The sequence below is a fragment of the Bombus affinis genome, chromosome 16 (assembly GCF_024516045.1).
Source record: "Bombus affinis isolate iyBomAffi1 chromosome 16, iyBomAffi1.2, whole genome shotgun sequence".
Classification (NCBI taxonomy): Eukaryota; Metazoa; Arthropoda; class Insecta; order Hymenoptera; family Apidae; genus Bombus; species Bombus affinis.
The window spans coordinates 4,249,785-4,266,189 of record NC_066359.1 but is presented as its reverse complement, the minus strand read 5'-3'; the positions used below and the strand labels follow the sequence as shown (position 1 = coordinate 4,266,189).

At 35.5% G+C, this 16,405-nt stretch overlaps 1 protein-coding gene and 3 long non-coding RNA genes across 10 annotated transcripts in view; 2 read left to right on the top strand and 2 right to left on the bottom strand.

Annotated features, from left to right (window-relative positions):
- LOC126925707 (uncharacterized) overlaps positions 1–16,405 on the top strand; it is a 75,980-nt gene continuing 59,575 nt past the window's right edge. The window contains exons 1-2 of the long non-coding RNA XR_007714076.1: positions 1–167; positions 1,372–1,501. This is a non-coding gene — a long non-coding RNA (uncharacterized LOC126925707). The remainder of the gene's footprint in view (positions 168–1,371; positions 1,502–16,405) is intronic.
- The window catches only part of LOC126925696 (aquaporin-like), a 54,169-nt gene continuing 44,711 nt past the window's right edge, over positions 6,948–16,405 (bottom strand). For 6 of the 7 annotated variants that reach the window (XM_050741511.1, XM_050741514.1, XM_050741515.1 and 3 more), the window contains 4 exons: positions 12,593–12,780; positions 12,061–12,204; positions 9,948–10,403; positions 6,948–7,547 (listed from right to left, as the gene is read on the bottom strand). In XM_050741511.1, the coding sequence (XP_050597468.1) occupies positions 7,542–7,547; positions 9,948–10,403; positions 12,061–12,204; positions 12,593–12,780 (794 nt within the window). In that variant the 3' untranslated portion in view covers positions 6,948–7,541. Of the gene's footprint in view, positions 7,548–9,947; positions 10,404–12,060; positions 12,205–12,592; positions 12,781–14,223; positions 14,563–16,405 lie in introns of those variants that run through there. The other variant, XM_050741520.1, reaches the window with a different exon arrangement.
- LOC126925714 (uncharacterized) lies at positions 12,780–13,158 on the top strand. The gene is made up of 2 exons (XR_007714084.1): positions 12,780–12,937; positions 13,081–13,158. It is a non-coding gene; the product is annotated as an uncharacterized LOC126925714 (long non-coding RNA).
- On the bottom strand, positions 12,913–14,136 carry LOC126925717 (uncharacterized). The gene is made up of 2 exons (XR_007714087.1): positions 13,204–14,136; positions 12,913–13,066 (listed from the first exon to the last, which is right to left on the bottom strand). It is a non-coding gene; the product is annotated as an uncharacterized LOC126925717 (long non-coding RNA).

Here is a 16,405-nt window from a genome sequence, read left to right as displayed (position 1 = left end):
GATCGACCACTGAGTCAAACGACCGGTCGAGTTTGCGCAGTGGACAAAGCATAACCGCAGTACAAACTTTTTCCATGTTCGAAGGGGCAAGTTACGCGGCTCGTAACTGCGGTAGGTAGGATTCTGAAAGGACTACAGTGAGATCCTATGCGAAGAATTCCTAAAAGGTACGGTTCACTCCATCTATAGTTCCTCCCTTGCCAAATATTCCATGTATTTCCAACACTTTATACGTACTAAAGTTTACAAAACCGGAGTTGAGATTGGATTGGTCCAGGTTAGATTCGATCTGGATCTAGATTAACACTACGATTCAATAATAACGAAGATAAGATAATCTCTTTGTTTTATAGTATATTTTTATGTATTGAAATTAATTTACTATAATAATATATTACAAATAATATACGAATTAAATTTTGTATCATTTAATACTACTTTGATGCGACTACAATAATTTGATACCATGAAAATGAAATGTAGAAGCTAATAAAAAAATGCTTCATTGGAAGTTAGGAATATCTGAAAATATATTTTAGTGGCATTGTATGTCTTTCTACTCCTTTAAACGAGAGTGAGCTATGAATATCTCACCTGTTTATTTTACATAAGATCCTCTTGCACAATATTCTACCAATTAACAGTATTAGCCAATTAATAAATTACAAGTTATGGAATACAAACTTCTTTTTTACAACTGCACATTTTCACACGAAGTAGAATAATCAGTTGATATGTAAGATATAAAACTAACAAATACAACTTTATTTATTTTATTACCAAGTTTGTTATGCGAAAGAAGTTATTAATACTGATAGCTTGTGATTTGTAATTTGTAAAATTCCCCATATATGCAGATTTTTGTGCGAATTTATATTTTTAAATAACTGATGCAACAAATGAAATTTAACAGCAAGTAGAAATTTATTTCATTCGCCGAATATTATAGTATATAGTATACTTTGAAAATTTTGTACATTTTTGCATATTATGCATTTTTGTAATTTTACAATTTCAAATTCCTTATAAATGCATAAAAATCAGTAGTTTAATAATTAAATAATGACATTAATTAATTGTACAAGATGGACCAATGGTGAAGTTAGCGAAGTTAACACGTACAGTAGTGTGAGATACCTGTGAGATTCGATACCTCGCCGTCCGCGTCGCATCTTTCGATTATCGAACGAATAGTTTCGCACGTTACGCGTTCTTTGACGAATCCGTTGAAATCAAGCGTGATTTGAGTCTGATTTTCGATAAATACGTGATACGTTAGATTGAAATGTGCGATGCCGGCGGTGTGTCATAAGTTGTAATAACGTGTATTGTGTGTGCAGTCAATAATGATCGCCTTGTCCATTGTATCAGGATTTGTTTACTTGCCAAAGCACGTTACTCGTTCAACTGTTGAGCGTCGAAGGTGCAACAAATCATTTTCGTTTGAATTACGAAGCTGCTGACGTTCATTGGAATGCCGATAAAAAGAGTTACGAGATCCGTGAGTTTTTTATCAATTCATATATTATATATACATTATTAATTCACACGCACGATAGATACTTGTTTTATATCGGAAATCGTATTGGTGGATGATTTTTTTAAGCGTTTGCATCAACGTATTTCAAGATGTTACAGATTTTATCATAGCATTTTATTACAGCAATATAATACATTTAAGATGATATTCTAACAATTTCAAAAGTGTAGAAATATTGATAAATGTATATTACGTCTGGTATATGCATAGTTTCGCTGTACACGATAGCTATAATTGATATAACTGGCAGCCATTTTGTTAAAATTTCATTCCTATGCTAAAAGATAATAGACTTGAATTTATACGTAATAAAATCTTAGTTGAAATTTGCACATTAGCGAAATTGTAATTATTAGTCGTTTCAATTAAAAAGGAATGCAAGATTGATATAATAATTATTTTTTTAAATACGTTTTTAAAATTTTTAAGAGAAGGAAAGTAATGACCTTAGAAAGAAACTAACCTTGAGAAAAAATCATCCGCCGGAGAATAATTGGTAATAATAACTTCTATCTCGTGCTATATATAGAACGATTAATGCAAACAGATCACATGGTCAACCTTGATCAAGAGTTACAGCCTCGTTGCAGTTCGTTCACCTTGTTTGCGGTTATCTATACACCAAGTGTTTCCAATGATCATTTTTCATACCAATCTAGATCCGCAGACATCTGATCAAATCACTACCAATCATATTGCACGAATAATTTGTAATTTGAATCAACTGTAAATAATCGAGTAGAGTCTCACTGTATTGTCTCAATTTTATGAAAGAAATCCGTGAACACAACGACGGCTGTAATTCAAAACCAAGATTCAAATAAACACCATACTAATACGTGTAAATGTCAAATTTGATTAAATTTAAATGAAAAATGTAAGTCAAGTGTTCACGTAGTATTCGTATTAAATGAAGTATTTTAATAATATTTAAGCCGTATATTAATAATACAACTACTGGTGTTTTTTACTATAAGGTCCTATTATTCGTATTAAAATAACAATATTCTATTTTTAATATGTTCTTTGTCGTACATTGTATTTTGTACTAATTTTTTGTATTAAGTGCCGACGGTAACGTTTTTTTATTGCTACTAAAATTACAATATTCTACTTTTTTATCATATTTTTTTATCAAATATCGATGTTTTTATTGCAAACTGTAAAGTTGCTGTATTGGTATTAAAATTACAACATTTTATCATATTTTTTTACCACATATCGTCTTTTTTGTGTCAACAGTAAGACTCTTATTTTCTAATTATATTGCTTTAGCTATTTTACTTATTATCATTGGATTATTTGTAAATCCATATATGTACCGTTATTCGAAGGATTTCTATTTGATAATTAACCATATAAGGCACATGTCCGTCGCGTAAGCGTACAGAGGCAAGACTGCAAGTGTTGGAAAAAGGAAAAAAAGGAAAAAAAGAAAGGAGATTTTTACCCGTGTATGAAAAGTACATCGGCACGACGTCGAAGAATTAGAGCAGTCGCGTGATTTTCCGTACAATTGGCTCCGCGTGCGGCATATCGATATCGAACGGGTTCGTTACGCTTTCTAAGTAGGCCCGTACTCGAATATTTTTCCTGGAAAATGCTAGATTGCCTCCACAATGGGCAATTACACGCGCTCGTAAGCCTTTCCGATTACGGACGTTCGAACGCGTCCCACTCGCATTTCCCTTTGTCCTCGTCTCCCATTCGCCTTTTGTACGAACGCACGGCCAATTAGACGAAGACTCGTCATCGATTTAGCTCACGTTCGACCCTCCAAAACCGAAAAGAGTCATTCTTTATTATTCCAGCTTTTTCGAATTTTTTAACTTTTAGTTAGATCCAGATTAGTTATCGATCTCTCTCTAATCCTCTCTCTCTTTCTCTCTCTTTCGGTCCTCGAAGAGTAGAGTATTATTTACAGGGATTTCAATTTTTAGCAATTCGTACTTTTGAACTTTCGATCGGATTACGATTAGTCGGCTGTTTCGTTTTTGTTCGTAATTTGGATGTTCCAGAAAAAAAAAAAAAAAAAAAAATACAACAGACGATTGTTTTTGGCGATACGAATTTTTCCTCAGAAACCAGAGAATCATTTTTGGTGATAGTAAATGTTAGTAACCCGAATTCCCAATTAGGTCACGATTCGTTCACGATTTCTCCTGAAACTTAAAAAAATTATTTCCAGCGATTCGAATCTGCAAAATGCAATTGGAATGTTGAAAATTGGTTGGATTATTATTTTCGTGAAAATTTACTATTAATCTTATTCTTATTAATATTAACTTCGGGGTAACACCTTATACAGGGTGGTTTAATAACCACACACAGTGGTGGACGAAAAGGAGTTTAAAGGGTACACTAAAGAAGATTGCACAATTTTACAAAACTGAATTATATTAATTAATTATGTTAATTATGTTAATTATGTTAATTATGTTAATTATATTAGGTAATTGTTAAAGCAACGAATATATAATGTAATATACAAAATAAATTAGAATAAACAGTGTTCCTAAATAGTAGACGTATTTCTAAATAAAAATCCGAATGTTTAACGTGTTTCACGTTAAAAAAAAAAGTCTTGATGTGAAATTAACAGTAGTTAGAATCGTTCGGGACACTCTTTAAAATGATACTGTTAAATAGCCCGGTTCAACGTATTGCTGATAAAAAAAATAATTGGACGTTCCGAACAAACTGTAACGTGTTACCTGTATAAATTTCGAAATGAAAATGTGAGATGAATTAAGGGAGATAAGATGTCGGATGTTTGTGTACGACGTGGTTGTCTATCGGTTCCATGGGGGAATGGCATATTGACACAGGTAGGTAACGGAATTATAGGATCGCACATACGTTAAGATGACACAATCAAGACTGATAACGTTAAGTAAACGAGGATATTAATGGAGGCGCAAACGTTACCTCGCAAACAAAATGGGGTTCGCTTTTATCTGTCTTTATGGCTACCATAACTCTCCTCCGAATCACTCTGTACATTCCTATAAATCAATGTCCAACCGTTTAAATTTAAACCGATCGTTCCACTGTATAAAAATCACATACTTTACATCAATGTAAAACTATCCGTGCAAATGTATGCGATATATGCGATGAACAGTCTAATTATTTCGTGTTAATAATTATCGTATAAATGTAAAGGAAAATTGAAGAGAAAAATGCAAGATATATATCGTGTTTAAATATATAGTTTCTGTACTATATAGCTGGCCGACTGATATATACAGAGTGGTTCATAAAATATATTCCAGAGATAGCAAAATATACTGTACAATTGATACAACCAATAGGATTAATATTTGAGTGGAGGTTTAGTTTGGATTTTAATTCCGGATTGCTGCACTATGAATTATTAATGCAATTTCCACGTAATACATCAATACTACAGTTTGCAAACACAAAAGAATATGTTAATATAGCAATGTAATATTACGATGATTGAATGTAATGTGTACAAAAATAATAATTAATGTATATTGTATATATAGAATAATGATTAAAATATCAGAAACAGACAATGATATACATAGCCAGGAAAATAATTGCAAGGCAAGTGATTAACGAAAGTTCAAACATATCGAAGCATCGTCGTATTTTAGCCCTCGGAAGCTGTCATCAAATCGTTATCGTGGATGACGTTTCAGTCTTGTACAGTAGAATCGATAAAGTCGAAGAAATGCTTAATACGGATGAGAGGTAAAAGCTTGCAGTTGCAAAAAATAAAACTTCACTCATAGCAACCTTCGAAGATCAGCATTCGAACTGTACGAAAAAAACTGTAGAACGTGCAACGTCGAGAAATAGCCCTAAATACGTCGATCGCGATATTGGCGTGTGTCTGGCATAAAATTCTTGGAACTATAGATGGAGACCGCGAGCTTTAGTTTTTTATCGCGCGTCGCGTCGAGAAATTTGAGCTGACAAATATTTGCTTCACTGCTCGCTGTAATTATTTTCGTCTTAGACGGTCATTATATCGCATGCAGGTGTACGTGTCTGCGAAGGAATCGCGAGAAATAAGAAACGGCGAAGAAAAGGGAGCATTAAGGAACAGATTGAAAGTTGAATTATTGAGTCGACGCTTGCTATGTAAATCATAGCAAAAAGGTTACTTCGCTCTGTTCGCCAACAGTCTGATGTAGTTTTCCCATTTTCTTACGCGGAAACACATTTGTTTCTTTGCCGGGTCCTCGTCTAATTTTCTGACTCCGTTGTAACAAGCTACGTCGCCCATGGGAAACCAGCCCCGTAGAGATCCCTTCGCTCCGTCTGGCTATTCACTCGAACCGTAATTTTATGCTAATTGAATAACGAACGATGACTGTTTATAAATGAAGATTTCAAAATTCTCTTGAGTGAATAGCGGCCCTGAGTTATGGAAATTTGTGTTAGGATTGATTAGTCGTGGAGACTGACTTTGGCTTTGCGGATAAATTAATTCGAAATAAGATTGACTTTCTCCAACGGGACTTGTCAGTTATTAAATTTATTATCATTAATTTTATTATTGGATCGTTTAACATTTGTTATTAATTTTATTACTAGTATTAAGTTGAGACTTGAAGATTCTTTTATTTTTATCTATGGAGCTTGAGATTAGGAACGATTAATGTTTCCGGTTGTTTTATGAACAAGCTAATTAGCCAGTCAGTTTTTGTATTTTTTTTATTACAATTTATGGTTATTTTGCGGTTGGATGACTTGAGATTACGATTGATTAGTTAATTATGGCTCGGTAGCTACAAATTATGGCTTCTAATTATTGCTTCCAGTAAATACCTTTGCAGATATAATTTTAGTCTTATGAATAAATTAAGTAACGATCAATCGTTGGTTATCGTAAAAATAATTCTTGATTTTTCCTGTTTGTTTCAAACGGTACAGGCTTTTATCTAACAGTCATCGCCGCCGATGAATTCATTCTATCGAACTTGTTTCGTGTACGACGTGATTTGTGTGTTTCGTTTTCGAATGGAACCTCAAGGTCGTAATGAGTAATGGAGAGGAATTTTCCCGGTCGATCGTGGGCCAATTGTCTCTGTAAATAACTTTTCGCGCAATGTTTTCAAAGCTTATGCCCTGTATCTCAGAATCTCAGATTATAATTAAAAAACTTGTTATATCATTAATAAAAGAAATCCAATTATAAGAGCTAGATTTTTTATTCCTACGCTCGCCTGGCGCCTGAAGACAGGCCACCATCAACGCACCGCTGCGACACGGTTCTCGGTACTACAGGAGATTTTAACATTTTTATTCAAAATTTCCTAAATATATAAATATATATTCTTATTCGACAATTCTTCAAAGATGCGAAGAAGAAAGAAACGAATTTCTCTCAAGCAGAAGGTAATGGGGAAAGGTTGATGAATAAATTCCAAGCTCACTTTTATCCGACTATATTTTTCCATCGTCACGAGTAAATACATCTATAAAAAATATAACAATTATATACAACGACAATTAGCGAATTGAAATCGCCTATGAAGCAGCAAGCAACACAGTTATGCTGCGCGAACATATACTACCGGAGTATTCGAAAGAAAAAAAATAAAAAAGACAACAACAACGAGATGCATGTTCCCGGCATCGGTTCCGATTAAATAGCCACCATATTGTGCACGGTGAATCATCGAATCGTAAAATGGCGGAATACCGTCGTTTCCGGGATGCACATAACCTATACGCTGTATATCGTTTCCCTAACAAGGTAACGTTGCCGCGTGTGAACAATACTTCGCAGGCAACGGATGATCTCTCTGATGAGCAGTCTTGCGATTTTCTGAATCGTTCGAATTCTATACGATCGAGAAAAACGGAGGTACAAAAGATCCTAGATGGCGCGATGTACGATCCGGTAGATCCGTTCGATCCATTCGAATCCTCCATTGAACGCTTAATCTCTCGTGGTTTCTTGAAGATAGTGCCGATCGACCCGTACCCTCGACGTTTCCGATTGGCCCTCTTCAGTTTTGTATCACGGCTAGAAAGAGAAAACGAATCGATCAATCTTGATAGATCATTGCCCGATAAAACGCGGATTTTTATAGAAATTTATATTGTTCTGCATATCGTTCGAAGAATGGATTGTGCCAGTTGTTTTATTTGCTACATATAATAACTATAGTACGATATTTTATTTTTTTTTAACGTACAATTTTTATTTATATATATTTGCTTTGTTCGCATCACTCCGTGTACGTTTGTGCCTTTAGATTTATCATAAATTTAAAAGTACAAAAGTCAGCAGAATGTACGCGATATACGTAAAATATGTAAAATACTCCAAAGTGGAGTACTCGTCGCAATCTTTAATAAGCGAGGCAAATTACTACACAGCTTCGGTTGCTTTAATTCTTTAGTTGGTTTTCTTAATCCCTTGATAAGATTCGATAATTCTCTGATTGTTCGCGATAGTCCGTTGATGCTACTGACGGAAGGATTGTATCGAGATGGATAAACTTTTATCTTTTATAAGTGATATTTGAGCAAGAGATTAAGTTAGGTTTATGTACATATATCGACTTGTGAAGTTGCCCGAAGATAATGCCTACCTGTGATAACATTTTAAACAACGCTTCAGAGAACATACCCTTTCTATTTTTAGGCATTAAGATCTTTAGGATTTCCTTGTAGTATTTTAGAAAATTTCCTGCCTACTTGCAATCTAAATTCAATCTAAATTCAACATAGAGGATCAAACTATTTTTTGTATAAATTAAAATCAGCAGGATGTTGAAGCTGACGCGTCAACTCTGTAGATCTGTTACATCAAACGATTTCTTGGATCATCTCGCATCAGAGGACAGAAATGTGTTTCTCTTGATTAAAGTCAGGGTACTCAGAATTACGTGAATCTCTCTATCCCTTGCCTTGCAGATGCTTAGCCTTTTCGCTTATTTTTTAATCTTCCCAATTGTCCAGATTCCTATTACCAAGAATATCTTCAAACTCTTCACGAACGTACTAGGACAGGCGTTGGATCTTCTGATACCAAAGTTCTCAGAAAGCTCGAAGAATTTTCGTAATAAATCGAAGTGGCGAGTTCAACGTTGATACTTTATTTTACCGGCTCTCTTTTCACATCGTCCTACTACCTCAGATGACTAGTCAGTAATTAAAAAAAAAAAAGAAAAAATCTAAAAGGGAAGTACTGCGATGAACGAAAGAAATTTCAAGCAGAAGCTCCTAAGTTTAGCTGACTATGTACGTCATGTAAACGCGATGCATGCCGTGCATCGAGATTTTTCGCGATGCGGATTATCTTGTAAGGGCTGGTCGTAAAGGTCGGCGATAAATCGTCGTTGGCGAGGAAGTTTGGTGAAACTGGTTTTACGACGCGGTGAGATTTAACGTTCTCGGTTTACCGTCGATGGGAACCCTAACCGTGGATCTGGGCAAAGCCGTTCTTCGGACGACGTATCGTTTAACTTCTTATCCTGTGTGCCACGCTGTTGCAAGAATATTCTGAATCAGATTTAAGTCACTTTCCTGCAAACTGTCCTAGTTACAGCCTGATGGCTTTCGGAAGAGGAATCTAGAGACTGACGTCTGTCGTCACCAGACTGCGGGGCTACTCACAACAGTTCATGAAGGTATTTCAACATTTACAATTGGGAACTTTCTCGTATTATACAAGGTGTCCTGTTATTCACAGTATAAATGAGAAGGAAATGATTGTACATTAATTGTACGTGGTGTAAAAATGATTGTAAAAATAAGTCGGAGATACAGGATCAGTTCTTTTCATTTATAAAATATAAAATTGTATATGTTATATAAAAGGGACGAGAGATACGTACGTAATGTGAATGTAACGTGTGGGAGGAATTAAAGAGAAAATGTTCATTGTAACGAACTGCGATCAGCTGGAAATATTAGAAGATAGATGCCAGAGCAGAAGGTGAACGAACTTACCAAGTCAACGAAGAGTTAAATATTTTCAGTGACACGAGTGCTGATAAAATTGAGCGACAGATACTACTGCACTGTGTACCAAGTGTACACAGAGTGAAAAAGAGAATTCTTAACAAAGTAAACTTTGATACGAAGCCTGTAAATAGTTAAAAGTAGAATATTCAGAAAAGTAGACGGTGGTCAGCTGGAAATATTGAAAAATGAATGACGCACCATAAGCTGATACTAATGTACCAAGTTTACAAGGAATTGAAAAGAGAATTTTCCATCTAAAATGCACTCTGATCGGCTTAAATTAAAGATAAAAGGAAAATTCAAAAATGGAAAAGATACAAAAATAGCGTACAATAGATTATATACCAGCTTACAAAGAGTTAAAGGAAGGAATTAAAGAGAGAAAAAAACGGACCCTGAATAGCTGAAAGAATTAAGAAATACTTGTGTAAGACAAAGGTAACAAGCGTACCTCCGTCTTCTGAATGTTGACGCTGTTGAGCGCGACAGCTTCAGCGGCGCACTCATCCTGCGTGTTGTTCTTCACGCCGAAGATAGTTTTGTACATGAAGGACGATAAAAGGGCGCCACCAATGGGGCCGAACCAGTAGATCCAGTGATGTGACCACTGATTGTTCCAGAGCGCTGGTGCCAATGACCTGGCTGGGTTCATGCTGCAGCCTGTGTAAGGTCCGAACGCGAGCGCAAGAGCAGCGACCGTCAGGCCGAATCTGATTGGCACCGAGTCGGTGTTTTTCACGTTTCTACTGTCCCAGACGGCGCACGCGACCAGCATCAGTATAGCTGTGGAAATGCCTTCGAGCAACAGGCCCTGGATCGCAGATAGCTCCGAGTGTAGATCGGTCACGCAAAACATGTCCGCCTCGCTGAGGGTCTTGCTCGTCAGGTTACCTGTTGGAGTCACCACCTGCAACACCAGTTCCAGTTTTGGTTCGATATTTGCTTGCTACATCCAGATTTTCATAGAAATGGGAAATTAATACAGGATTGGTTAAGATCAGAAATGGATTGGTAATAAGGAATATGATGATATGGTTAGGATTAGTTGAGATTGCTATATCTATATATTTGTATATTATCTATCTGTGTAGTTTTGATAATGCATGTCAAGATTACTTGAAGAACAATGAATAATTGCAGTTGGTTAGGGGTGATTGATATTGGTGTGATGAACTATTCACTTTTAGTGCTTTGGCAATGTGTGGAAATTAAATGAAGGTTGATGCATTGATTGGAATTGACTTGGGTTGATATACTATATACTAGATCTTGTTAGAATTGATATTGTGGATGATTCAATTCCAGTTTGGATTGTTGAAGATTACTCGAATAGTTATGATTGTTTGATATTGGTGTGATGAATTATTCAATTCTAGTCCTTTGGCAATGTATGAAAGGATTAATTGAAGGTTGATGCATTGATTGGAATTGACTTGAGTTGATATACTCAATTGATATTGTCGATGATTCAATTCCAGTCTGGATTGTTGAAGATTACTCAAATAGCTATGATTGTTTGATATTGGCATCATAAACTATTCAAGTCTAGTATTTTGGCAATGTGTGGAAGAACTAATCAAAGGTTGATGCATTGGTTACAATTGATTTGAGTTGATATAGTACCTATTGGAGTTGGTTAGAATGGACATGGTGGATGATTCAATCCCAGTTTGGATTGTTCAAGATCAATGAAATGGTTATGATTGATATTGGTATCATAAACTATTCGAGTCTAGGATTAATCAAAGATTAATGTAATGGTTGAAATTAATTCGGACTAACATGATGCATAATAATGACTGTATTTAAAAATAATCAAACAAATCTAACGAAGACACAACCTAAATAAGAAAAAACGTTTGCAAACGTTGTTATCACAGGTATTCGTTTTCAAATAGAGCTTGACCACGGTATACACAGATAGCGTGATATCATGACTAGTTATCGTTCCATAAATGAATGTAATAGAAGGTCTTGAACTCGATAAACGAATACATGTCGAGGTTGCGATTATATACTGGCCTCTTTTCGAAATTACGTTAAAATCATTCTCTTGTACGTTTCAAGTATTTTTCAAAGATTTACAGCCTGATTCATACATGATAATAATATTCGATGTATTATTATGTTATTATTAAGCGATATCCATCTTGCGAGCAATCTTGAAGGTTAAGATTGATGTGCCAAGTGATTTGTTTTAACAATGTGCTTAAACAAAACCTGGTTTATCGGCTTGCACGATGCAATGAGTAAAAAATCCACATATTCTCCAAATTTGCTCTTGCAGAATTGCCTGTTACGATGAGAAAATATTCTGCCTCGAAACAGGTACAGGTCGTTTCATTTTACAACGTAACACGAACTTGATCTGCCCAAAATATTTTAGAAAGTACGTGTACCTATAAAATTTAATTACAGAAAAGTACCAATAGCTTTTTAGATGACGAATTTTTCAAGTTATCCTGTTAAAAGCGTGGCCTTAAAGTATTCAACATCCGTTTCGGTGCACGATCAATATAAATAGAGGATGACCAAAGTTGTGAATGAATTACGAAAGTACGAACCTTCAGCATGCCGAACCCCAGGATTCCGCCGACTATCTGGGACAACAGGTACACCAATCCTTCGGGAATAGTCTTCTTCCCGAGCACTACCGATCCCACCGTGATGGCAGGGTTAACGTGAGCATCGCTGATGTGGCCAATAGACTGAAAGAACCAAACGAATCTTAGCTTCGAATTATTCAATAGCCACGATTCATATAGACGTTTAGGAACATGGCAAAATAATTTACAAATGCAATAGAACCTATTTGTATTTCTACTACGATTAATTCAAATTTGAGTCTTGTCTAGAAATTTATTTCTTTATGATAATAGAAATTCTAACTTTGATTCAAAAGACAAGAGCTAACAGACGTTATGAATAGGCTGTTTGGTTTTAAAATACATAGTGTAACTGTACAGTGTGATAGACATATAAAATAAGAATCAAAGTATAGCGTATAATTTGGATCATCAGATATAACAAAATCAACAAAATCATCAATAAATATGTGTAAATGAAATCGAATTGCCAAAATTGATGGATACCAACTTGAATCACAATCATCACAGCAAGGCCAAAGGTCAAAGAAATTTGAAGTGGAGTGGGTTCAGAGCCCAGGCCTCCAACGCATCCCATGCAGCCAACGAACAGCAATATAGAGGTGCCAATCGTCTCGGCCAAAATTATCAACACGGTTTTCTTCATGGCGCCTTCGCCATGCATCAGCTTCTTAAAACCTGCAACATGAAACACACTGTAGATGATCTGTAACTTCTTAGATAATATCAATCGTCAATGGTTCTTTCCATTCTCCTATTTAACTAGAATGTTAATGAAAATACCGGAGGAAATATTTTTACTTTGACACGAAACTTTTTAGCTTAATAGCTACAGGTAGTTTCATTTTATTATCCACGGTATGGATAGGTTCTTAGTTCTTTCCATTCTTTTATTTAACCAGAATGTTAATGAAGATGCTGTAACCTCGAGAAAATATTTTTGCTTTGACGCGGAACTTGTTAGCTTAATAGCTACAGGCAGTTTCATTTTATTATCCACGGCATGGAACTAGTTCTTTCCATCCTCTTATTTAACCAGAATGTTAATGAAGATGCTGTGATCTCGAGCAAATATTCTTACTTTGACGCGAAACTTGTTACAGGTGGCTACAGGTGGTACCATTTTGTTGTCCATACATGGACCTACATCTTTTCAAGAAATTTTATTATAAAGTATCCCGCAAAATACCCCCGAAGAAACTCTAGGAAAACAATTTTCAAATCGAAATTCAGGGATCCGATTAATTAGAATCTTTAAATAAATTTGAGTAGAACTCGTAATCGAGATATGCGTCAGCCTCGGTAACTTTTCATCGTATGAAAATGTTTCTTCTCGTTCCACTCGTCAGACTCGTGACAGACATTTTCCACGACGTCGGCGACATTTATCATGTATAGAAAACACGCCAAACGAGCGTTCGTAATGGTGTTCTCGAGACCCGAGTCTCGACAGGTGTCGACAAGGACAGAGACGTTCCCGTCGTGGTGGTCGCTCTCTCAACGAGCGAGACAGGCAGTGATAAAGGTGAAATATTAATAAACCTATTTTTCTTCTGTCTAACCAGTACAAGATGTTCGAGGGTCCAAAAACTAGTGAATTATAAATTCCTCGGCTTTTCATGGTATTCTCAAAACGAAACACTTTCACCAAAGCACAGATATTTCGCAGAAAAACGGGAATAGCTAACAGACGACGTCGTTGTATTTGTCGCGTTTTACCTCTTCCTTTTATTCGCTAATTTTTCAACCTTTAAGATTTTCTAATTCTGAATTTCTTGATCTTCTAATTTCTCTCAAAAATTCTCTCTTTCAATGTTCTTCGAGTTTTATCTGAAACATTTGTCGCCAGGTAATATTTTTACGATCTTGAATGTTTCGTCGTATATTACGAAAGAATCGTCACTGACGTACGATACGCGTTCTTTCCCTCGTTTACGTATTTACTCACGATGTATACAAATACATAAAATGTACATATATAAAAACATATATAAAAAACATAAACGAGATGAAGTAAGAGACGAAGAAATGAGAAATGGCCTAGATGGAGATTTTCACGACGAATGAAGAACTTGTTTCTTTTTTATCATCGATGTATGTAGATACGAGTGATAATCTTACCGCACTTGCAAACCATTGCGTCGATATTACACAGCACGCGTACAAGGAACCACTTGCACCGATGAAATAAGTAGTCTGAACGATAGTTATCTACGTCGGTCTCGTCCAACGAAATACGACGTATACGTTGGTACAATGATGTTGACAGTTGATTAGCCACTATACACGACGCAGCGCGAAACTGGCTCAGCCGAGTGATAGCCCAGTGTAAATACACTTACACTGCGCGATGCCATTCAAACGCAAATATTGCACCTGTTTGATCGGTATTTTTGGAAGAGTTCAATATCTATGGTAAAACATCCTTGTGTACATTTACGTGGATATTTCTCTTTTTTCTCCCTTTTTTTTTCCTTTTTTTTTTTGAAACGCTCTGTAGGTGGATTTTATGCATTATCTTCGTATATATACATAGAAGATAGAAAAGAAAGGATACCATCGATTTAACTATTTTTAGTAAAACTACAAAACGTTTTTTCAGTCAAATATACGGATATTAATCTTTTATCGGTGGGACTTGTATTTTGAAACGCCTTTGAACTTTATTCTGCGTCGAAAATCATTATTTTTCATATTTTCAGTATTCTTTATCGTTTCTAATAAAACGATGAAACGACGGCTGAACTATCTATGTGCGTTAACCTTCTGGCGAATGGGACTTTGTTTTTGAAACACCTTCGTATTTTATCATGTACTGCCTACTTCCGGTAGATCTTTTCGATATCTTCGACGGAACCGTAGTAGCTTTTAGTCTGTCCATGTTTGTATCAACAGTCTAGCGAGTAATACGAACCTTTTTGACGAATTTTTTACGGATAATATTCCGTAAACCGATATCGCCGATAGAAATGTTTACCTTCGCAAAGAAAAAAAAAGCAACGACGTAGTATGTCACTGTTTGTATCATTTATGATCCCTATTGGGACCAAGATGATGGCCAGATACGATTTCCCTTGAAATTTCTTAGAATTGATCGTAAATTTGTTTTTACTAGCTGGTGCACGTCGAAAGAGTGTAGAATTTCAATGACGGAGCACAGTTTGCACGTCACTCAGGAATTACACTCGTGCAACGATAGATCGAGACGAGGATCGATCGTAAATCAGGACGTCACCTTGCCACACGCAAGCAGGTCGTACACTCGCGTTTACAGAGATAACGTCAGACCCGGGAAGATCGAGTCGCGTAAAAGATCACTCAGCACCGTCTACCGAAGTTGTTCCTTTAGTTGTGCGAGTTTCGTAACGCAATTGAAACCGCAATATCAAACACTTCCGTTACGTTAATACAGGGCTCTTCACAGTTTCTGCTTTAATTAGAGTTAATTAAATTCGAATAAATGAGTTTTCTGCAGTAGTATTAACCTCTGCAGTGGAAGATTTTATCTTGGAGGTTAGGAATTTGACAAGCGAGGATTTCAGGTGTTTAATTGTACAAATTGGAAATAAATTTAGACGAGGAAGTTTTCTACAGTAGATATTATTAATTAATTTCTTTATGGGAGTACTTGTTTTAGAGGTTAGGAAATATGATATCGAAAAAAATGGCGGCCCGCAGAAAAAATGAAAGACAAACTTTTGAGGTTAAAAAGTGCAAAATAATACTAATAAATATCGTATATTGTGCAAATACAGGATAATATACTTAAGGTTATAGATAGTTATTCCAGCGTTAATGGTTGTTTCTACGTTAAAAGGAGTCTAATTTTTATTTAAAAAATGTCATGAACGATTAACAGCACTGTGTGTGATTTCGATTGAAAAATGTATGATTTCAGAAATTTCGGATTTTAATAAAAAAATTATTAAGAGATTTTCTCAGGGCAAGCGAAGAAGGATAAAGTTTATTTTTAGATAAAAATAATTTGTTTTCAAATACCGAATTTTCTATATGTAGATTTATTAATAAACTGTTTACGCGTTAAGAAATGCTACGTATCTATCAGCAATTATCACTTGACTACAGAATATTTCAAAATTTATGCTATCAATTCCTTTCACGTAATATTTTCTACGATATGCAAGTTGTTCCGAAACTCACAAACTCGCGAAAAAAAACGTTAACCAGAATTTTCGAAGTTTGAGGAAAGCGACGATAGAAAATGCTAAAAATAATCGTTAAACCACTACAGAGCGTTTCAAAGTAACTAAATCTACATCTTCCAAGCTCGATCAATCCAACG